Source organism: Pantherophis guttatus, chromosome 1 (genome assembly GCF_059756535.1).
Source record: "Pantherophis guttatus breed Tessera chromosome 1, ASM5975653v1, whole genome shotgun sequence".
Taxonomy (NCBI): Eukaryota; Metazoa; Chordata; class Lepidosauria; order Squamata; family Colubridae; genus Pantherophis; species Pantherophis guttatus.
Genome location: NC_142063.1, coordinates 299,724,751 through 299,749,498, shown reverse-complemented (window position 1 = coordinate 299,749,498; position 24,748 = coordinate 299,724,751). Strand labels below are relative to the sequence as shown.

The window sequence follows — 24,748 nt, the reverse complement described above, 5'->3', positions numbered from 1 at the left end:
CACAGAGCCCTCATCCGGCCTTCCCCAGGTTCCAGGATTGGCCCATGTTCCTCCCCAGCCTCCTCAGTGTTTGACTCAATTTCTATATGTAAACAAGGCTACAGAATATGAAAACTGTTTTCAGATACAATTGTTTGTTTAAGCCATATTTTGTTTCCAAAAATTTAGCTTGTTTTCTCTTCCTTTATCACGTTTTAGGCTAATGGAATCAGCAAAAGAAATGACCAGGGAGTCTTTGCCAATCAAATGCCTTGAAGCAGTTATCCTAGGGATGTATCCTTTTGTTTTTAATTCGTTTGTTTGACCTTCTTTTAAAATTAGAGAAGCAATAGAATTACTAGCTTGTTTGGCTGCTGTGTCATCATCAACATTAGGTGAGTCACTCTTTCCTCCTTTAGTAAGGTTGGGGTAGTGGGGGAGGAAAATATAGACATGAGTTGTAGGACATTTGAGATTCCTTGCAGGATACCCGATACAAACAAATAATATTGGATTTAAGTGCTGGGTATATTGGATAAATAAAAAAAAAGAAAGGAAAGGGTAAAAAATATTCTTGAAGATATTCTAGACTAATTCGGGGAATGTGATTACATAGCAAAAATATATATTTTCATTTGCAAAAAATTATCTGCTCAAATTGTAAGAGAAATCAGATATAGATACATTTTCTGAACAAAATTGAAGAAGCAAAGTTGAACAAACACTTAAAATTATTTTGGGTAGGAGTTTTTGCCCCACAGTTATGCTTTTAAACAAATAAAGAAAAACATTTGGTCTTCCTCAATAGAGAATACAAGGGAAGGGTTTTGCACATTGCTATTACAAATATGATTTCAAATTTGGTGGCTTTCATATGGGATATTTGTGGCAGTTTGGAATCCGCTCCAGATCCATTCTCACAATTTTGACAGAATTAGTGAGTGGAGTCAACGTATTACTAAATCTGTTGTGGTTTATATGAAACAACAACAAATCAGTGGCAGGTAAATGAGGATTCTCTGTAGTCTTTCCGGCACTTCTTTCCTGTATTATATCTTTTGAAATTATCTTATGTGGTGAGCAGTTCATAAGCAAGATTGACCTGTTGGCTGAAGGAACAGCTGTTGACTCCTTATAAGAAGTTTTGTTCATTTAGATGCATATTCAGTGGTGGGTTGCTACCGGTTCAGTCCGGATCTTGCTAATCGGTAGTAATGGTGGCAGGAGGCTCCGCCCACCCTCCCGGACATCATCATAGATGTTCTGCGCATGCGCAGAAGTTCCCCGTGCACACTCCCATTGCAAACCGGTAGCGAAGGTAAGTGGAACATACTCCTGTGCATATTAAATTCTTTATGAATAAAGCAGAGGAAAATATATAAGTTGCCTCCTGTGACAAAGACTTGCAAAAGGTTCCAATCAGTTTTCATGCAAAGTTTTTTGTGCCCTCTCCCCCAAATTTTCAACATCTGAATATGATTTCTTAAATCCTTATAGTTAGAGATTCTCTGCATCTCTTATTAAAAACAATTGTATGGTGTTGGATTAAAAAAGATTGATGAATTTCTTTTTGATGTATGTAGGGTTCTTTATGCTTTCTTTATGGCAAATGTACAAGATGATATGAAGAATCTTGAAAAAAAAACAGTTTACATTGTCACCTCAATGTCCTGGCAATCCCAATGTTAATCCTGACCCCTAAGGTAGCCTTGGTTTATTTCCAGGGTTCTATGGTTGTATCAGCCTTAGCAAAACTTTATCAACTACAAAGCATAAGAGGACTGCAAAGAGAGTTAGGACAAGGTACATTATGTTGGTAATTCTTTATTATAATAAAATTATACAATTATAATTTAGCTCTCCTGCTAAAGCTCCTTTTTGTATAGAGGCATATAATATAATTGGAAATAATAAGAGAAACCTGATAAAGAAGGTTTAAACATGATTTTAAGAAGTCTTTTGCCTATATAGGTAGCCCTTGACTTATGACCTCAATTGAGCCCAAAATTTCTATTGTTAAGTGAAACATTTGTTAAGTGAATTTTGCTCCATTTTACGAGGTTTCTTGTCCCAGTTGTTAAGTAAATCACTGTAGTTGTTAAGTTAGTAATAAAGTTGTTAAGTGAATCTGGCTTCCCCATTGACTTTGCTTGTCAGGAGGCTGCAAAATGACTCCGGGACACTGTAACCGTCATAAAGATAAGTCAGTTGCCAAGTGTCTGAATTTTGATCATGTGAGCATAAGGATGCTGGCAACAGTTGTAAGTGTGAAAAACGGTCATAAGTCAATTTTTACAGTGCCATTGAAACTTTGAACTGTCACTAAATGAATTGTTGTAAATCGAGGACTACCTGTATTGATATTATGCAACATTTTAAAATTGGCTCAGAAATGAACAGAGCCTTTAAATCATTCTTCCTTCCTTTGGAAGATTACTATGCTTTAAATTGCTGCACTGAAATCAAGCAGCCAAAAAGCCTGTTGGCCAAGGTGAGCTTTCCTTACTCTGCAAAGGGAGATGAAGCCTTAGGCAAGGCATTCCAGATGGTGGACCAGCTGCAGTCAGTATTCTGTTTCAGAGGCATTACAGAGGAGGTAATAGGAAAAATTCTCCAATGAACCTGGTTATGCAAAGGATCATATAGATGAAATAATTTCAGATATATAAAAAGCCTGGTGCTTTGAATCATTTCAACTCCTTTGTATTGAAGTCAGAATATAAAGTAGATCAGTTCAATACTCCCAGAATTTGATAGACACTAAGATAAGGCAGAGCAATCTAGAAGTCCATTGCGTAAAAGAAAAATACAAGCTTTAAAATTCAACTTCTACCTTGGCAATATATCTTAATGTATATCTAGAGCTCTGTATATCCTATTTAAAGTGTAAACTTAAAAGGTGCTATGGGAGAAGAAAAAAAATATTATTAGTTGAAAATTCCAGTCTGGGTGTCGACGATTGAAGCATTTTCACATTCAATAACATTCAAAAGGGAACAAATTGTTAGATATAGTGAGTTACTGAATGAAAAGGGTGAACTTAAATTGAAGCAAGAACTGGAAGAACAAGGTTTTAAGATGAATTGGTTTGCTTATATACAACATGTTCTAGATATAATAAAGATTGTAAAACAGTAGGTTTTTATAATAATTTGACTAATTTGGATAAAATTTTAACAGATTCTGATGACTATGTAATTAAGAAACTATATGATTATTTATTAGAGGTAAAATTGGAAGAAGAACAAATTAAAGAAACAATGATTGCATGGGAGAAAAATTTTGGTCATGGAATTGATTTAGAGAAATGGCAAAAACTGTGGTTGCAAAATTATAAAATGACAATGTCAACAGCATATAAGGAAAATTTGTATAAGATGTTTTATAGGTGGCATCTACCCCCGACGAGAATAGCCAGAATGTTCAAGAACAAATCGGAAAGTGCTGGAAATGCCATCAGATACCGGGCTCATATTACCATATGTGGTGGACTTGTGTAGAAGCCAAAAGATATTGGACTAAAATCCACACATGGTTGGAAAAAATGATTAAAAAGCATATCGACTTCAAACCAGAGATTTTTTTATTAGGGATTTTACCAGAAACATATAATAGAGAATTGAGTTACCTGATTGTGAATGTATTGACAGCGGCTAGAATTGTTTTTGCTAAAAATTGGAAAAATGAGGAAATACCTAAACAAGATGAAGTTAGGAAAATTATGGAATGTGCTGAAATGAGCAAATTGACATTTGAAATTAGAGAACAGAAAGATAAACAATACTATAAGATATGGGATTTATTTTATCAATGGCTAGATAATAAAACATGGAAATGAAATATGAAATATGAAATGGATGTTATAATACAATTTATGGAAATGATTTTAATGGGATGAAAATGCCATTGTTAAATGAATGACAAATGAGAATAATGATATAAAGATATATGTTAGATTAATAATATGAGAAATTAGAGAATTCATAATGATGAATATGAGATGAAGCACAAAAGATTTGTAACCGACTGACACACTACTTGTAATTGGAATGGATGTTTTTATGTTTTGTTTAAAAATAAAAAAAATATTTCAAAAAAAAAAGGTGCTATTTTAATTTCCCAGGAAAATTAATACTGATGTCCTGGAAATTTTGAATGAAAGAAAGACAAATAGGAAAATACTAGAAATATCCTTAATCCTGGAAAACTTTTTCATTTGCTTCCAATTAAAGTTGGAGCTTTGACCAGGTTCAGATCTGGTGGAAGGCTAAGTGACAAATGACGATGAGAAATGGTGTAGATGTTGAAATGGCTTGTCCTGTTAGTGTCTTTGTGGGATGTGATCTTAGTTGTTTAAGGAGAATGAAGTAGGAAGAGCAAGGAAATAACTGCAAGTGCTGTAGAAGCCAGAAACTTATAAGGCTGTGAGCAAATACCTCGCACCACCTTATTTTAAAATAGCATTTTTATGCCTGCTTGTGTCATGCTTATCCTTCATGCAAATATCAAACAATACCTTTCCTAAGAGTGTAGAAAGAAGAATTGCTTGGCTTTTTTTTTTTTTTTGAAAAAGGAGTGGATAGAAATATTTTGAGATGGATTTCTTAATCTTTCAATTACATAAGACCAATTACTTTGGGAGGAGAAGAGGAATCTTGAGACTGAAGTGTGGAGATTAGGAGAATTAAGTCAAGAGTGTCCTTCAAAGCAGAAATAGGGGGCTGATCTATCAGAACAGTGGCTGTATCCTCTTGCTTCGACAATGAATGAAATGATAATGAAGCTTTCTGGTTTTACCATTGTTTGCATCTTGGGACGAGGAAAATAGTTAAACAGAGGCTGGAGATACTTTTCCTTTACACTAAGGGAATTTATATTGTGCAGTGAAATGGAGAGAACTATTTGATTGGAAAGTTTGCAAGATTGGAATGTCTCATAAAAAGCCATACACAGTGATGACTGTGGGCTATGTGTGTGTCTAAACCTGCTGTCAGATGGAGCATTGTGATACAAACTGCCTTTTTTGAACATGGATTGTGATTTCAATATGAACAAAATCTGAATATGAAACAATAAGGCTTGCATCGCAACTCTCTCTTTGTCATCTTGCTGATTTAGACACACACAAAGTCCACAGACACTGCTTGGCTTAAATATCAGGGCCTTCAGCAACCCCAATATTCATTCATTCATTCATTCATTGGAATGAACCCCAATATTCATTCTTTATTTTTGAACTGGACCTGGATTGATTTCACACAAAATGTATCTTCAAGGGGTTTAAGCACATGGCCACATAGAAAGACCTTTTATCTGTCTTGGTTGGACAACAAAGAGAGGGGTACATGGAGGAACAATGGGAATCAGTGGAAAAGAGCATCAAATTGGAGATAGTGACCTGGAAAACATTTTCTATTATTTGGAGTCTTTGCTTTGTTGTTGCCTTGACATGGCCCTTACCAGATACTTAACCAACGGGCAGTCTTCTGTGGAACGATTCCCAATCAGCTTTAAATCCCACTTCTCAGGGAGCAATTTTCATCACGTGGTGCTTGGAATTTATTTCAATGGCCGATATGGATCACTGGGCATGAGCCGAAGGTCAGAGTTGATGGACAAGCCCTTAATCTACCGAACTCTGAGTGACCTCATCTTTGAATTTGAAGACTCCTATAAAAAGTACTTACACTCGGTTAAAAAAGTGAAGATTGGATTGTATGTCCCTCATGAGCCTCACAGTTTTCAGCCCATCGAATGGAAGCAGTTGGTGCTTAATATGTCAAAGATGATGCGGACAGAGATAAGGAAGGAGTTGGAGAAATATGCCAGGGACATGAGGATGAAGGTATGTACTGTTTCTGTGACATTTGGAAAGTGGCAGAAGCTTAGTTCTCACAAATGGTTCTCAGTAGGGTGAGCATGGGAAACTGTTTTGCTTGGGAAGGTTGTAAATAAGGCAAGTTCCTGTGTCATTCGGCTGATTTCATCAAAGATCAATGAATATGACCTGCTCTACCTGGTTACTTTGCCATATTCCTATCCCATCTCGGAGCTAGCAGTATCTTATGCTATGCCTGGACTAGATCTCTGCTGTTCTGCTTTCCATTCCGCACTCATGCATAATGTTTAAAGAAGTTTAGGCAGATTTCTTTGCTGAAATTCCAGCCCTGACCATTGTCATCCAGTATGTAGAGGGGAAAAGCCCTCCAGCTGGCATAGCACCCTCTGGTTATTCGATGCCGTACACTTTTTTCTCCAGTTCCATTGATTCTTTTTCTTTTTTTACCAGTTGAAACTATTAATTGACCAAGAGTAGCAGCAAAGCCCTTGTTGGCTGCTCCCTTAAAAGTTGTCCCGATTTAAACAATTAGGATGCAGCCAGTGGATAAATAACTGCTGCACTGCTGAATTTTGAAACCAGGGTTACCTGTGGGCAACACTTTCAGTTGCATGCATTAAGCCAAGCATGACCCTGTCAGTTTGAAAGCTCCAGCTTTCTGGAGGAAATAATGCCAGATATTTTGACCTTATAACTATTGTTTCCAATGGAAGTTTGCATGTGTGAGTTCTGCAACATTTAGCAAGCAGTCCCCCCTGAATTTGCTCAACTCTTGTTTTTTCTGTGCAGGTTGATTTCCCCTAATATTTTACATCTTTGACAGCAAAGCAGTGGTATTATTTCTTAGATGTATTATTACCCTTTGCAGTAATGAGGTTTCTTCTCATTTACATGTTTATGCTTAGAAAAATCATGCACTTCTTTGCATGTCTCCATCCTTTGTCTCTGGGGTCTAATTTCATGCCCATGGCCCTGTCTTCCAGCCTGTTGAATGCAGGCCATAGCAATTGAAAATGACTCAGCAGAGCACATTCCCTCTCTTTATCGGCAACTTGCAAATCCTGTGGGTTGTGGGATGTGTAGGTGTGTGTCTACTGTATGTATATTCACTTTAAGAATATTTGTTTAATGCCTAAACAAATAATTCCTTAGTAATTCTACATTGATTTAGCACATGGCTCCCATAAATATTTTCCTCTCACAATCAGCTAATAGAATCAATGTAAACTTGAATTTTTGGCTTTCAAACTTCACAGAATTTTTGCTTTTATCTCTGGGACAATGACACTGCGACATAGAGGTTGTAGAGTTGAGTAAGTGTCTTTCTAATTTATTGAAGATTAACTTTCTCAATCAAGAGGCTAATTTCTACACTTCTGTTCCTATGCACAAATACTTCTTCTTCACTTATAATCATTCATTTAGTGACTATCCAAAGTTACAATGGCACTAAAAAGGTGACTTGCAGTCAGTCCTCACACTTACAACCATTGCAGCATTCCTATGGTCATGTGATTAAAATTTGAGTGCTTGGCCACTGGCATGTATTTATGGCAATTGCAGTGTCCTACCTAGGCTCATGTGATTGCCATTGGCAGCCTTCCCAGCTGTTTTCTGGCAAGCAGTCAGTGAGGAAGCTGAATTTGCTTAACTATCATCTGATTAATTTAACAATTGCAGTGATTTGCTTAACAACCATGACAAAATAAGCCATAAAATTGGACACATCTCACTTAAAAACCACGTGCTTAACAACATAAGTTCTGGTTGTGGTCATAAGTCATGGACTACTTATGTAATAATTTGGAATAAAAATTATGTGAGAAAAATGATTTTTTCTCTTAGTAGTGATGGATTACTGGGAGGTTATTTTAGGGGAAATATATATTACTGGCATCATTTCCTAACATTTTCAGGAGATAATAAAAAGAAATTCCTGATAGCTTACAGGTACTGGGTTTCTATTCCTTTTCTATTTGCTTTTCAGTCAATGCTTTGAACATGAAAGATCTCAAGAAATAAACAATCCTCTGATACTTCAGGCTATGCGGGAAAACACCAGGCTCAGAAGCCCTAAAGAACTGTAACAAATCAATGTGGACCAGAGACTGGCAATTTGGTATTCTCAAATGTTATGTCCATCAATTTGTGTCAATCTGGATCCAAAAAGTTCATCAGCATGAGAATGTGGGAGTGAATTTCAAAAAGCAAACAAATAAAGAAATAAAAAAGATTTGAAAGGGAGCTTTACATCCAACTTTCTGAGCTAGCTGGATCAACCATTGGACATGACCAAAGGCAGTGTTTTTCAACCTTGGCTACTTTAAGATGTGTGACTTCTATCTCCAGAATTCCCCAGCATGCAGGCCAGGAATTCTGGGAGTCCGCATGCCTTAAAGCTACTACGGTTGAAAAATCCTGGTCTAAGATTGTTTTCCATTTATCTGTAATAATAAAGTGAAAAGCATAACACAAATTCTACATATTTGTAATCATGGAGAAATCATGATATACCTTTTATGATTTATTACAATATAAAAACATTGTGAAAGCCAGCTATTATGAATAAATACATCCGGAAATAAAATCATTTTTCTCTTTGAAGATTTTGAAGCCTGCAAGTGCCCATTCTCCAGTCAAGCAGAGATCCCGAGGAAAGTCCTTGTCCCCTCGACGAAGACAAGCCAGCCCTCAGAGGCGGACCTGTCGAAGAGACAAATCGTGAGTGTTGCTATTCTGAGTGATTCTGTGACATGATGAGACATGGGTAGTATGCTCTAGGACTTCAGAGTCTGTGTTTGCACTAGGAAGTATCCGAGTTCTTTGGAAATTTGCATTTTTAAAAAATAACCAAGATCAGCAATGTTTGGAATTACCTTCCTTGGAGAACAACATGTTTAACATAATTAATTTTATTTCATGCTTTTATTTTTTGTTATCTGCCATGATGGAATTCATGCTAGCACACATAGATTTCCCAAATATTTTATGCGTGTGTGTGTGTGTGTGCGTGCATGCATGCATCCTTATTTGCATATGTATTTCATAGAGATGATAGAAATAGAAGAGATAGTTCCAGATGGTATGAAACAGTTTAAGTAAGTTACTATGGTGTGCATTTTCAATCGAGTTTTCGGATATCAAATCTCTCTATAATCTACAACTGTCAGAGTGGAAAACTGGGTGGGAGGTAGCTTTGCACTTCCTGGCTGATGTTTGGGCAGTTTGCTGAAAACCAGGAGGGGTTTCTGGCTCCCAGACATAATTTCCTATTGCTTCCAGTGTTGAAACTATGAATCAGTAAAATGGCCCTATGTATTTAAAAGAAGGTTGTGTAAACAGGCTGGGGGTTATTTCAAAGTTTGCTAGTCTTCGTAGAAAAGCATCCTTGTGGAAAGGAATTGTTTAAGTTGCCCAGTGAAGACTAAGACTAGAATAGAATAGAATAGAATAACAGAGTTGGAAGGGACTTGGAGGTCTTCTAGTCCAACCCCCTGCTTAGACAGGAAACCCTACACCACTTCAGACAAATGGTTATCCAACATCTTCTTAAAAATTTCCAGTGTTGGAGCATTCAGAACTTCTGGAGGCAAGTTGTTCCACTGATTAATTGTTCTAACTTGTCAGGTTAGAACAATTAAGGGTGTCAATGGCCATGGAATGCTGACAAATGATTGGAGAGGAAACAGAAAACCCCATTGAGGAGGTATGGATTGGAATGGGATTCCGAAAAGCCAGATCTCCATCTTGTAAATTAAACTTATATATTATTCTCTGATGACAACGAAATGGACCTGCATGCTGATGAATCTGAAAGCAGAAGGTATTAAGAAAGTTGGGAGAATGAATAGATTGATCAGCCTGATTGCTGTCTGCTGGGAATAAAGAATGGAGTGTAGTATCCAGAAGAGTACAGGCTGTCTGTCTAGAACAGGGCTCTCCAACTTTAAGGCTGGTGGACTTCAACTCCCAGCTTTGCTGGCTGGAGAATTCTGGGAGTTGAAGTCCGCCAGACTTAAAGTTGCCAAGGTTGGAGAGCCCTGTTCTAGAACACTGATCATGAGTGTTTCCCCGCTCTGTAAAACAGGCTGCTGGAATTAGGAAAGGCTGGGCCAAGACTGAGATGGACTTTTGTATGAAATAATTTTGCATTTGGTTCTGCTGCTGAAAACAAGCCACTCATGAATTCAAGAGATCTGCTTCCCTAATTTTAAGAGCATGTTCTTGCAACTTCCAAAATCTGTACTTATACCAACCACTTGTTGTTGGGTCTCAGGCTTCCAGTAAAAAAAGTTAAATCTACAAACAGAAATCTGGCCATACTTGTTCTAAGATGCACAGTTAGTGAGTAGATAAAAATCTGAGAGATGAAGCAAGCTCCAGTGGAAATGAAATGAATACCCTAGATTTTGGTCAGATTTGCTAGAGCTGCATTTTTCAATCTCTTCAACTGTAAGATGTGTAGCTTCAATTCCCAGAGTTCCCTGCAACCCTCTAGCTAAAATTCCCATTATCCTCAGATCGCATGACCTTTTCCCTGACTGGGGAAGTCCACCTTTGGGTTCATCAGCAAACAGATGAATAAGAAAAGTGGTTCTTTTTTTTTTTTAATTGAAAAAGTTTTCAAATACAAATTCCCCCCCCTTTTTTTCCCCCCTCTCCCTCCCCCTCCCTAACCCCCCCTCCCCACCCATCCCCCCCTGTGACTTCTTCATAACAAAAAAAAAAAAACCTAATTCATAACAGATTACTTACTCCCTCCTCTAGATATTGACCTTTACTTACTAAAAATATTATTAATATTATAACATCCCCCTTTATCCATACATTTCAGAAAAGAGAAAAGAAAGGAAAAAAAAAAGACATTATACTATGACATTATAGAATAACTTCTCCACTTTAAAACTATACAATAAGTCCTACTTTAACATTTAATCTTCTATATATATTACTATAACATTTCAAAGCAGCCTTCCCCATAAAATCTAGTTTAACATTTATTCCACTCTATCCATTTCCTCCACTCCCCTAAATATATCACTTAAAAATCCCTTTTCTTAGACTAATCAATCTACTAACTAGCTTATTCACCCACTATCATGCAAAATTACCATACACAACATTTCTTAATATCTTTGATTCACTGCCCACACTACTTAAAAATATATGTCTATATTTTCCATTATATCTAAATAAAAAAAAAGAAAAGACAATGACTTTAAATTTATAATCCATATAGTATCTTCTTTGAGGTCTTTCCACTGGATTAGTAGAACCAACATCCATAATCGGGTAACATAGCTTGCTGGTGCAACAGTTTATTCAGGATCTTCAATCATATCTGCCCCCATCAGTAGTAAATATCTTCTTATATGTATAAAAGTAAAAACAACCACCCGAGTGACATTATAATTATATTCCATATAGTAATAATTGTGGGTTTCATCAGGATTATTAATTCCCATCATCGTAGTGGGTAACAACCCGATCTTCTGCATGCCCCAGCATAATTCTCTTGCCTTGTGATTCAAGATAATATAATATGTTTATCAACACAAAAAGAAATTCCAAAATGGATAATTCAAATCCATCAGTTTGAAAAGTGGTTCTTGAAGATAGAAATGTAGAAAGTGAAATTAGACATATGCTCATTGTTTAAGATATTTGCAAATGGAAAATGTAGTTAAATTGCCTAAATAAGTTGACCTTAGTGCTGTGATGCTAAATAACTTTAATGGAACTTGCAAAAGAAGGAAAACTGAAGAAGAGACTTGTTGAAATGTAGTCAATATTTTAAAGTATATATCTTAGCAGATTTTGCTTTCTCAATCTTTTTAGGCAGAAACTGAGTCCTATTCGGCTATCAGGAGTCTTCAGGTATCAATTGAATATTCTTTCATAGTGAGAGTATTCTGAAGTTTGGAAAATAAATTATATATTAATTGACCAAACTTTATTTCTAAATGAAAAGTGCTAGACATGTCAGGAATTGCAGTGCCAGATTGGATAGTATTTATCACAATAATTTCCTTTAAGGATTTTTTTTCTCCCATTAACTCCTCCTTGGACATTATGGGAAATTTATGTTTGGCTAGATACATCTGTCAAATATTTCTTGAAGCATCATCACTGTAGTATACATAAGTAGCTCTACAGATATTAAATGTATTGAATAAGGTTGCATTAATATTCTTAAATTGCAGCTGGAGTGGGCAAAAGTAAAGTGCCCATACTTATGGGCCTTATGCCTGCCAATATTTCTGCTGCCAAACTTTTTCAAGTAAAACCTTTTTCAAATAAAAGAAAAGCAGAATGCCATTCCCTACCATTATAGGAATGTCTAGGATCACAAGGCATTCTTTAAAAAATGTTAATGGTGAATTGGTCCCTTTGAAAATAGACCCATCTGTCCAGGAAAAAAAGACAAGACAAGACTAAACTAGTGTAACTGAGAGCAGAGCAGGGACATCATTCACCATTGGCAGCCACGTTGTCAATAGACAAGCCCTTGTATGGCAGCCATTTTGTGTGAATATCCAGAAAACATTTCCTGAACTCCAAATCTGTCCACCCAATCAAATAGAGTGGCCAGTCTCTGGAATAAAACATCAGTGAAAAGTTAGTGACAACATCCACAAGAACTCCATGCAATGTAAGTATAGTTATATCCTCCTTTAGCTGAACTACTGTGAAGGCTTTTTATTTGTTCCTTAAACAGGCAAACATTTCTCTAAGCTCCTTCTCTAAATATAATTTGGCATTCATAGCAGCTGCTCAGTTAACTGCAGGTTGCTATTTTACACATGGATTCATAGTGTAACATTCTTGGGAGCCTCTTGGTTGGAATTCTCCATGTTTAGTGTCTTGATAATTATAGTTATCAGAGGTTACAAATCTCTGTTCAATCTCCTTCCTGCCTTTTTAGGGAATATTTTCAGCCTCATGTATCTGGGGCTGTTTCACAGGTGCTAGGATGACACATATGCCTGGTGTGTGTGTGTGTGTGTGTGTGTGTGTGTGTGTGTGTGTATCTCTTTGACTAAAATGTCAGCTGAACAAGCAGCCTCTTTTGGAATGCTAACTGCGGCTTCCCTGTTGTTTGGAATTGTCAAGGCTGCCTAGAGGTTGGGGTCTTGAATCTCTTCCAGACCCAGGGAGGTTCTGCAGATTTGATTCTTTATTTTTTTAGCACATGATTTGAAAGGAAGAGATTTGAGTTTCTCTATCAGGACTGAATGCCCACAAGGCATTAGCTTAAAGTGCGTAATGGTCTATGTCTATGAGAAAGACTTTGAGGGATTTGGCAAGGAGACACTGCCAAGGGAAAGATCAGAGAAGAGACAGTGTAGCCCACAGATTAATAGTGGATGGGACAAATGGTTCAGAAGGAACCATCCCTAGTTTCTCGGGCTATAAAGAAAATGGGGTAGGAGGGTGAGAACAGTACTGTACTGTACTGATTCCTATTTGGTTTACCCCATGAGGCTGGGGCTACATCTTGCAAGTACGCAATTACAATCCCTTCTCATCTCCTTTAGAAAAATCTTCCTGGATTATCTCTTTTAGAGAAATGGATTATTCTGTGTGGCCTCCTTGATAGTGACCTCATTGGGGTTAACCAGATAGGAATCACAACCAGTTAAGCTAATTTTACTTTATTCTAAACCTATGTTGACCCAACCATGCATGTCTGAAAGTACAATTCTTCCAGTTTTTCCTTTACAGCCCAAGAAACTAGGGAAAGTCTATTCAGAGCCTTTTGCTCTGTACACTATCCATGTGTAGGCTGTGCTATTTCTTATCTGACTGTTCCCTTAGTAACATCTCTTTACCCCGTCTCCAGAGGTCTTTCCCACATACTATTACAAAGTATGTGATTATCATAATATGGTATTGCTATAATCTATTAGTAGAGATGCAGAACAATGGCCCTCTACATATTGCTGATCTTTAGGACCCTAGATGTTCATCTCAGGATAGGTAGAGCGTTCCAGTTCATTGATGGTTGGAAGCTGCAGTTTCCCCATCCTTAAATCATGTTTCTTTAAATGTACTTAAATGTACTTATATATTATGATTCTTAAAATATGGTGCTACTTTTGATTAATAGGCTGATGCTGAAGAAAAAAATGTTCTTAAAGCATTAATTATGTGTGTGTTTCGATTTATAGCACATTGACTGAAAGGTTTCTTAAGTATTCTTCTGAGCCCAGCAATTTTCAAACAGTTTTTAGGAGACAAAAGGTCACCTAAAGCTACTGAAATTGATTATCATTTTTCAACTTAAAATTCAGAATAAATCCCTTACATGCAATAAGATTATTTTAGTAAAGTAAGTAGAGGGTTGCAACTTCTATTTCTGAACAATTCCTCCAACCTCCTCCTCTGCTTGCTGAAATAACTTCTGCCAACTGCTTTGACTTGTGCATTTTTGTGCATTTTTTTATTTGAGCAAGGTAAAGATAGCTGCTGAAGTGGCAGGGTATGAAACAGGCTCTCACTTAGCCTGCCCCTGGGCTGCACGGTTGGTCTGGCAAGGTCTGAATAAGCAACTTGGCATACACAGTGGGGGAAACCTTTTTTCCTCCATAGCAAACTATGATCAGTTTTGTGTCAAATAGCCATGAGTTTCAGTAATTTCTCCCAGCTCTAAAGTTCACATTAGATTTCTTTTTACCCAAATACAGCATTACAAGCTACTCTCAAAATGCTCAGGGCTGTATGTGTAACAAGCAATAGGCTATCTGGCACCCCACCCTTGGCTGGTTTTTCCCAGTGAAGTAGGGAAGATCAATCCTCATCCTAAAAGTCTCATGTGACCCCCACCACAGCTCTTTTGCCATTCAAATTTGGTAGCCAAACATTGACATTTGGTGATGCAAACCAATAAACCAAAATCTAAAATAAGCAAAATAACACTGTTAATGGCAGCATTTAATGCATTTTCCTTATTTAATATCTATTTGTTTACTTATTTACAAGGCTTGTATGCTACCGCACTTGAATTTATCCCTGAGTGACTTACAAATCCTATTTATGTAAATGTGATTAAAAAGTATACACAATAAATCACAAATAACTATACAGGTAGTCCTCAATTTACAACAGTTCATTTAGTGACAGTTCAAAGTTACAACGGCACTGAAAAAAGTGACTTATGACCATTTTTCACACTTATGACCACTGTAGCATCCCCATGTTCACGTGATCAAAATTCAGACTCTTGGCAACTGACTCATATTTATGACAGTCACAGTGTCCTGGGGTCACGTGATCCCCTTTTGCGAACTTCTGACAAGCAAAGTCAATGGGGAAGCCAGATTAATTTAACAATCAGATTACTAATTTATTAGCTGCAGTGATTCACTTAACAATGATGGCAAGAAAAGTCATAAAACGGGGCAAAACTCACTTAACAAATGTCTCACTTAACAACAGAAATTTTGGGCTCAATTGTGGTCATAAATCGAGGACTACCTGTATAATATAAAATACAGTGCCAGAGATAAATAACATTCTAGTTTAAACTCCAGATTACAGGAGGGAGCAACTCACAACATATTTAATGTTTTAGTTTCCAAAGCATCACAGAGCTGTCCTTCCTGAATTTGAGATGTTAAAAAAAAAAGTGTAGGATGTTTCAGTATAAAAACTTGTTGAACAAACTAGCTGGGATTTGTTGGCTTCACTGCAGATTCTGGTTTATATTCTGGCTTCCTGATTTTAAATCAGGCAATTTTTAAAATTTATCTTCTGAAACTTGAGAAGTAGTTAAAAATAATAGTAACTTGCAATATCAAGCATTGCTTCAAAAATGTCACAAATCAGTATCACCACATTTCCCAATTAGTTTTAAAATGACAACTTTGTGCGTGCCAGAACCAAAGGCTTTAAATGGCTTTATTCAGAGGTGGGAATGTCAAATAAGATGTTTTTCCCATTGTGGCGGGAAACAGCTGTAACTGCAGATAACTAGGAAGCAATAGCTGATCTTGACAAATTAAGCAAGGTTGGACTTATTTATTTGGTTGACTAGCAGATTATTAGGAAATCTCAAATTGCAACTTGGATTGAAAAGTCTGAGAAATATCCAGGAAGAAGGCAATACCAAACTGCTTCTGGGTTATTTTAATAAAATTATAGGGCTGATCCATGAAGGCATCAGGAGATGAACTCTTCTTGAGGAAGATTTTATCAACCCTAAAATCCTTGGGAAGTCTTATAATAATAATAATAATAATAATAATAATAATTTTATTTCTATACCGCCCTTCTCCCGAAGGACTCAGGGCGGTGTACAGCCTATTTAAAAACACAGAAACAAAACAACAATTAAAATTTAAAATCATTAAATAATTAGGCTCCAATTTAAAATCCCAGAAATTTAAAATACCCCAATTTAAAACGTTATGTTAATAGCCCGGCCTGGCGGAACAACAGGGTCTTCAGAGCGCAGCGAAACACCCGGAGGTCGGAGATCTTACGTATTTCCGGGGGCAGTTCGTTCCACAGGGCTGGGGCTCCCACAGAGAAGGCTCTCCCCCTGGGTGTCGCCAGCCGACATAACTTGGCCGATGGCACCCTGAGGAGACCCTCTCTGTGGGAGCGGACTGGTCGGTGGGAGGCTATTGGTGGCAGAAGTCGGTCTCGAAGGTACCCGGGTCCTATGCCATGGAGCGCTTTAAAGGTGGTAACCAACACCTTGAATCGTACCCGGAAGACCACTGGGAGCCAGTGCAGCTCGCGCAGGAGGGGTGTCACGTGGGCGCAACGAGTTGCACCCATAACCACCTGCGTGGCCGCATTCTGGACCAGTTGGAGCCTCCGAGTGCTCTTCAAGGGGAGCCCCATGTAGAGAGCATTACAATAGTCCAACCGGGAGGTGACAAGGGCGTGAGTGACCGTGCGCAAGGCGTCCCGATCCAGAAAGGGCTGCAACTGGCGAATCAGGCGAACCTGATAAAAGGCCCCCCTGGCCACGGCCGTCATGTGCTCTTCTAAAGACAGCCGTGCGTCCAGGAGGACACCCAGATTGCGAGCCCTCTCTGTGGGGGGCAAAGATTCACCCCCAATAGTCAGCGATGGCACCTGCTGACTATATCGGGGCGCCGGAAGCCACAGCCACTCGGTCTTGGAGGGGTTGAGTCTGAGCCTGTTCCTCCCCATCCAGGCCCGCATGGCCTCCAGGCAGCGGGACATCACATCAAGGGCATCGTTGGGGTGGTCTGGGGTGGAGATGTACAGCTGAGTATCGTCAGCGTACAGATGACACTTCACCCCAAAACCACGGATGATCTCACCCAGCGGCTTCACATAAATGTTGAACAGGAGAGGTGAGAGGACCGACTCTTGCGGCACTCCCCATGCGAGATGCCTCGAGGTCGACCTCTGTCCCCCTGCCAACACAAACTGCGAGCGGTCGGAGAGGAAGGAGGAGAATCACCGCAGAACGGTGCCCCCTATTCCTAACCCCCTCAACCGCTGCAGCATGATACCATGGTCGATGGTATCAAAAGCCGCTGAGAGGTCTAATAGGACTAGGACAGAGGAGCAACCCCTGTCCCGAGCCCTCCAGAGATCATCCACCAACGCGACCAATGCCGTTTCTGTGCTGTACCCCTGCCTGAAGCCCGACTGGTACGGGTCCAGATAGATAGCTTCATCCAGGTGCCGGGGAAGTTGTCGTGCCACAAAACGAAGGTTGGAGACCGGACGATAGTTGGCTAATTCAGCCGGGTCCAGGGAAGGCTTCTTGAGGAGGGGCCTCACTACCGCCTCTTTCAAGGTGGCAGGAAAGGCACCCTCACTCAGAGAAGCACTTATAATCCCCTGGAGCCAGCCTCGTGTAACCTCCTGGGAGGCCAGCACCAACCAGGAGGGACACGGGTCCAATAAACACGTGGCGGCACTAATCTTATCCAGAACCCTGTCCACATCCTCGGGAGTCACAGGATCAAACTCCTCCCAGATAACATTCTCAAGACCTGCCCTCGTCTCCTCCCGTGGACTCATCCAGTCGGAGTCCAAGCCATCCCGAATCCGAGCGACTTTATCATGCAGGAATTGCACAAAATCCTCAGCACGACCCTGCAAGGGATCTTCCCGCACTCCCCCCCCGGAGAAGGGAGTGGGTCACCCTAAACAAGGCGGCTGGGCGGTTCTCTGCAGATGCGATAAGAGCGGAAAAGTGGCTAGACTTTGCCGCTTTTATCGCCACTAGGTAGGTCTTGATATAAGACCTCACCTGTGTCCGGTCGGAATCGGATTGACTAGTCCTCCAAATGCTCTCTAGGCGTCTTTTCCGACGCTTCATCTCCCTCAGCTCCTCAGAGAACTAAGGAGCCGGTTGAGATCGGCATCGGGTCAGAGGCCGCAAAGGCACGACGCGGTCCAAAGCTCCGGCGGCCGCCCTTTCCCAGGCGGCCACCAGCTCTTCAGTCGAGTCGTGTGTTAGGGTCTCAGGGAACGGCCCAAGCTCCGTCAGGAACCTTTCGGGGTCCATCAGGCGCCTGGGACGGAACCATCTGGTTGGCTCCGTCTCCCTGCGGCGGGGGAAGGCGGTAGGAAAGTCTAGTTGGAGGAGCGAATGATCTGTCCATGACAAGGGTTTAATATCTAGGTCCCCTCTACCAAGATCATTCAACCACTGACCAGAGACAAAAATCAGGTCCAGAGTGTGTCCCCCTATGTGAGTTGGGCCTTGAACTAACTGGGTCAGGTCCATGGCCGTCATGGAAGCCATGAACTCCCGAGCCGCCTCTGACGCCTCACCCGTGGATGGAAGGTTGAAATCCCCCATGACGATAAGTCTGGGGGTATCAACCGCCACCCCGGCAATGACGTCGAGTAGCTCGGGCAGGGTCGCTGCCACGTGGCAGGGAGCCAGGTACATAGTCAGCAAACCCATCTGCACCCCACGGCCCCACTTCACACAAAGGGATTCACATCCGGCTATCTGAGGAACAGTGGTCTCCCTCGGACAAAGACTCTCCCTAATAATCACCGCCACTCCCCCACCCCTCTCCTGGGCCCTTGGCTGATGAAATGCACGGAAACCTGGCGAGCACATCTCAACGAGGGGGACCCCCCCCTCCTGGCCCAACCAGGTCTCCGTAATACCTGCCAGGTCCGCACCCCCTCCAAAATAAGATCACAAATGAGGGGGGCTTTATTAACCACCGACCTGGCATTACACAACATCTGGTGCCATTTGCTGAAGATTTGAAATTAAAATTACAGCCTTTCCCTTGTATTGTGAGACCGCCCAAAGGAAAAGGCTCAAAGGTTTTTCAGTCATTAAAGCTGTGGTTAAAGCTAGTTGGGAAGGATGAAAGTTATAAAGGAAGTCCTTGATTTACAACCACAATTGAGCCCAAAATTTCTGTAGCTAAGCAAAACAGTTAAGTGAGTTTTGCCCCATTTTATGACCTTTTTTGCCACAGTTGCTAAGCAAATCATTGTAGTTGTTGAGTTAGTAACATGGTTGTAAAGTGAATCTGGCTTCCCCATTGACTTTGCTTGTCAGAAAGTTGCAAAAGGTGATCACATGACCCCAAGACACTGTAACCATCATAAATATGACCCAGTTGCCAACTGTTCAATTTTTGATTATGTGACCATGGGGATGCTGCAATGGTTGTAAGTGTGAAAAATGGTCACAAGTCACTTTTTTTTAGTGCTGTTGTAACTTCAGGCGGTCACTAAATGAATGGTTGTAAGTAGAGGACTACCTGTAGTCCAAACCCTCAAATGGTGAAATGTGGTAATAGTGGAAACAGTTCATCTTCATTTTGTAAAGCTGCTGAGGCCGCCGATGTCAATAGTCACACAGATCAGTGGGAACTAATTGCTATGTGTTACGTGAGGGAGGGAAAGGTTAAACCAGTCATGGTGAAATTATCTCTTCATGCAGAGTATCTTGTGTTTAAAAATCCCAATCAGAGTATCTTGTGTTTAAAAATCCCAATCACAGGCTGTAAGGATATCTACTTTGATACGTAATTTTAGAGTATTTCTTAATTTTCTTAGAGTAGTTTTTGAACCGTTTTTATGAGAAAAACAGGACATCCACAGTGGGAGTCAAGATGGTAGTGAGACTGTCCAGTCAAAGTCCTGCCCCTTCTTACATGCATGTGGCACATAATAAACAAGGGCTAGGGCCTCCATATATTGAGGCCATTATCTTGACTTTTTCACTCCTACCTGGATGCCCCTGAAAGTGATTTACATTGGTTTAGACCAATGCTTAAAACTTGGCAACTTTAAGATGCTATTTCTGGCTGGGAAATTCTGGGAGTTGAATTCCACACTTCTTAAAGTTGTCAAGTTTGAAAAAGACTGTATGGCTTAGCAAACATTAACACGAATGCTGCATTACAGGCCAATCACTAATACAGATGCAATTGTTGGCAGTGGTCCTGTTCTGATGTTTGATGTTGTTCAGTTCTAAGCTTTAACTTTGATTTCTCTCTCTTGATTTTAGGCCAGCTGTTTTGGATAAAAACGTGGGTGACCTTTCTACGTTGAATGAAGTCGGTTACCAGCTACGCATCTGAGAAAACCAGAGGCCAAACCACGTGGCTTCTGGAGAGTTTCTTGCAGCACTTTACCCTGTGATACGTGGGGGGTGGGGGTGGGGGTGGGGAACTATGACTATTTATTATGAACATGTAAGGTTTTTATTTATGATTTCACCAGGAAAGTAGGAATCCTAGAAGTGACTATGGTGGTATTTTTGTTTTTGTTTTTTTATTTTTCAATTCAGGAAGTGGAATCAAGGAAAAGAGAAATTAGAAACTGTCTTCAGCTGTGATAATACTGTTACTCTCCATCAAGTTGAAAAATATGTGTGTGGGGGGGGTGACACTAGTGTGGCTTGGTTTTCTTTTGGATGGAAATTACTGTTTCTGTGGTGGCTCTCTCTTCTGTTGGCTTGGAGCATTGTGTGGTGTTGTAGGAATTAGGAAAGACAATGCTGGAAGTATTTTTCTCCATGGTATTTAAAAATGCTGGGCAGGGGGGTGGTAAGCTGCAGTCAGAAAAAGGCCTGGCCTGGCATCAACTTTGCTTGTCCGAGTCCCATTGAAAAGAATGAAGTTTGCAACTCTACGATCCCTTTCAGTGGACTTGACATAACAGAAATTGCTGCCGGACCTCATTTAATGTGACATTCAGCAATAAAATAGCAAGAGTTTATGTGATTGGGGTTTCTTTTTTTTTTCCTTCTTCAAAATATCAACATTACCTCAAGAATCTTTACTACAAATATGCAAAACTAACAGTATTTTGATTTTGTAATGAATTTGTACTGTGTTTCCAGTTTTTCTGGTAGCAGAGCCCACCCCTTCTGCCTTATGTGCATGTGTACAGTGAAGGAATTTCAAGTATTATGATAAGGAGGTGTCTCTTTAAAAGCACTGAAGCCTTCTGTTAAGGATTGAACAAACTGTTGAAGTTAATTGTCTACCTTAAAAAAAATCCCAGATTCAATAATGATTTCAAAAGAAGCAAATAGCTAACGTTTTGCAGTATTTTGTCACATAGTCTTAACCTCCATGTTCAAAGCACAAATGGTTCTGGTGTGAATCCATGTGGTCTTGTGTATAAAACAAGCCCAGAATCTGCCAGTACTAATTCTGTTCTCTGTATGTTACCGGTGCTTCACATGTATAATAGGCATTTTCCATTCTGCTTTGAGAGCATTCTCCAGAGTAGAAAAGAAGGAAACCTTTGGATCATACTGAAGACTAGTTTTTATTGTTTTGTACAGATGTCGTAAAAGTCAATTTGTGTGTTTAATCCTTTAAAACAATACCAGAATCTTAAGAATGCACTATTCTTTATGTTGTGCAGATGTCTTGACATCTTTTATCATAATCAAACATTCGACTTGAATTTACAGTCAATGTGCTTGGAGAAAACAACCATCTATAGGCATTGTATTCAAATCAAAATGAATAAATAAATCCATGCCCAAAAGGAAGTATCTTCACAATGCAGCAAGGATATGTTATTTTGGATAAAAGATAAATAACACTAGCCTGTTCATTGGGAATGGGGGGAAGCTGCTGGATAACTGTGAATTGATGCAGATCCAACACTAGTTACCACATCTGGTTTGCAAAATCTGGATGGCCATCAGATGGCTTCAAACTGATGTTGTTTGATGCCATCTAATGGTCATCTAGATTTCTGTAACCCAGATATGATAATCCTATCCTCTTCACTTATTCTTATTGTAATTGGGTAAATAAGTAGAGGCAAGTAGGCAAGAGCATAGTAGCTGAACATAACCCACTAGTTTTGTTACAAATATCCCAAAGCAATTTTAATTTAATGCAACCAGGTTCCCTCAAAATGTATAATGTGAGTGCATTTCTCAACTAGCAACTCATAGTGTCTTCTAGAATTGGCCATCCCTTGTACCAAATTAACAGCAATAAGGACAAGGCTTTCTATTACTTCTGTGATGGTTGCTATGAAGACAAAGCAAAGAGCAACTAGCATGAAAATAGTTAGGTCTGGGTAAGAATGGAAGGACTTCATATTCATAGACAAAGCCATATCCAGCACATGATAACTACCCTGCTAAAAGTGAATGGAGCAAAAGAATAGTTCTCATGTAGTAGAAGAACTGGATTCATGTTTCAGCTTTGAGATTGGGTTCCTGGTAAATTTTAACTTAATGATAACCTAAAGCAATTTTTTAAGTAAGTGTTTGGAATCAATTGAAGAAAAAATGCTAATTTAAAAAATAGCATTGCTTTTGTAATCAATGTCTATCTATTATGAAATCCCTAAAGGTGATTTTGTTTTTTTAAATTGATGTTTCTTATATATTTGAAGTGTTTGAAGCATAAACCTTTATGGAATTTGCTTGCACCAGTTCTCTCAAGATTAATAGGAATGATGCAGAAAAAGATGACCAGATTTTAGCTCTTTCCAAACCCGTTTCATCCTTTGTATCCAAGACCATGGTTTTCCTTCTGTACACATACATTCTAGAGCAACATGTACCTATCTTTTTTTTAAAATCTTAAAAAGTGTGAGGTTGGTGACTAAGCTTGTATTGTCATTACTTTGTCAAATGGGATTCTGTTTAAAATATGAAGCATGCATGATTTTTTCTTTTCTTATCATATGTATGTTTTGTGCAGCATGAAACTTTAATAAAATGTCTTAGAAGACTCTTTCTTAAAAACAAAGTCTTTGCAAATGTTTTAAGGTAAATGTAACTATAAAGTTTATATAACCTGTTTGTGATGCAAAACAATTCAATAGTATGTGTATGTGTGTATAAACTAGAGCTTCATGTGAGGAATTCCATATAGAAGGAGTAGTTTACTAGAAGGTACAGAACAACAGACTGAAAGGTAAAACTTAGAATCTAATGTTTCTTCACTTATGAATCAGAGAATAAGGCTTTCCTATCTTCCCCTTCATTCTCAACAAATTCTCCGTGCTCCTCATTTGTTCCTGGAAACGGGATTATTCAGAATTAGGGGAGGAAATGTTGCAGATCTAAGTAACAGTGGCCAAGAAACACGACCCATCTTTATATAAACTGTGTAGAGGACAGCCTCCTAATTCTTTCAACAGCTTTGCCTTATCTCTGTTATTCCATTTTGGTTCTTCTCAAATAAGAATTAACAATATTCAAAGCTATTTGGAAAGTCTCCAGCAAAAATACTTTATTTGAAATCTATACCTTTCATTTGTCATCTCAATTCAAGAATTCTCCAAACCAGTAATAGTACACATATTGCCACTTAATTGCACTGAGTTGAATTAGGCATAAATGACTTTTTTCAAAGATGATAGAATATTTGGAGAGGATGAGGCTTAAAACTAAAATCCGCTGAGATCTTGACCAAAAGATGGAAGATCAGAATTGTAAATGTACTTTTCTCAGTTCTGAATTATGTTATCCATAAAGGTTTTAGAGTGATCTTAATATATTTTGAGCTGCTTCCATTTACAAGTCATAATATACAATCCTCTATACTTTGTTTTTAAATGTTTTATACTTGATGTATTTGTATACATTCTGGGAGAAAGGAAGACCCTGTTAAACTGGCTCTTTTTTGCAAACTTGAGCATCAGTAGCCTCCTTAGTGAGGAAGTTGCTGGTTTGTTAACATTTCTTCAAATCTCATTTTCACCCAGTAGTTTTTGATAATGGAGTCATAAACATTGATTTTAGCCTGAGGCACTATGGATGTTCTGAGGATCTTTGAGACATCCTGGTTGATTTTACCTGGTTGAATAACAACTCTTGAGAAGATCTACCATTTCCCCAAATCACTTCTATATTTTTAAAATACAGGTAGTCCTCCACTTACAATGGTTTAATGACTGTTTGAAGTTACGACACTGAAAAAAGTGACTTTTTCACACTTATGACCATCGCAGCATTTCCATGGGCATGTGATCAAAATTTGGACACTTGGCAACTGGCTCATATTTATAATGGTTGAAGTGTCCCAGGTTATGTAATCACCTTTTGCGCCCTTCTGACAAGCAAAGTCAATGCAGTCTCCTCTTGAGTAGTCATCCAGGACACATGTGAGTGATCTCCCTCTCTTTTTCTGGAGAGATTCCAAGGAACCAGTCTATTCACTGGTTCCTTGGTCTTTGCTGCAGCCATCAGCTCTTTCACAGGCCCATCTTCAGTTCGTAATATCTTCCCCAAAAGTCCCAAACCTCCATTTCAAGACTGCACCTCTAGCACAGTGAATCCCCAAAGCATTAGAAATGACTTCACATTTTTTTCCTAGACTGATGGTATCAATGACTTTTCTCAGAGGTCTTCAGAAACTTCAGTGGGACATGACATTTCTCTAGTATCTCTGCAGGAAACTTCAATATGAGAGGAGCCAAACTTTGTGGGTAGTTAAAACATGGCTGGCTCAAACAATCCATGATTTTATT

At 39.1% G+C, this 24,748-nt stretch overlaps 1 protein-coding gene and 1 long non-coding RNA gene across 2 annotated transcripts in view; both read left to right on the top strand.

The window, feature by feature from the left end:
* The window catches only part of VASH2 (vasohibin 2), a 38,518-nt gene extending 15,496 nt beyond the window's left edge, over window positions 1-23,022 (top strand). Inside the window, exons 5-8 of the mRNA XM_034427793.3 lie at window positions 199-273; window positions 5,443-5,824; window positions 8,424-8,539; window positions 20,301-23,022. Of these exons, the coding sequence (XP_034283684.1) occupies window positions 199-273; window positions 5,443-5,824; window positions 8,424-8,539; window positions 20,301-20,373 (646 nt within the window). The 3' untranslated portion in view covers window positions 20,374-23,022. The remainder of the gene's footprint in view (window positions 1-198; window positions 274-5,442; window positions 5,825-8,423; window positions 8,540-20,300) is intronic.
* On the top strand, window positions 1,213-4,150 carry LOC148116906 (uncharacterized). Its single transcript, XR_015731527.1, has 2 exons — window positions 1,213-1,297; window positions 4,103-4,150. It is a non-coding gene; the product is annotated as an uncharacterized LOC148116906 (long non-coding RNA).
* Window positions 23,023-24,748: the final 1,726 nt, after the last annotated feature.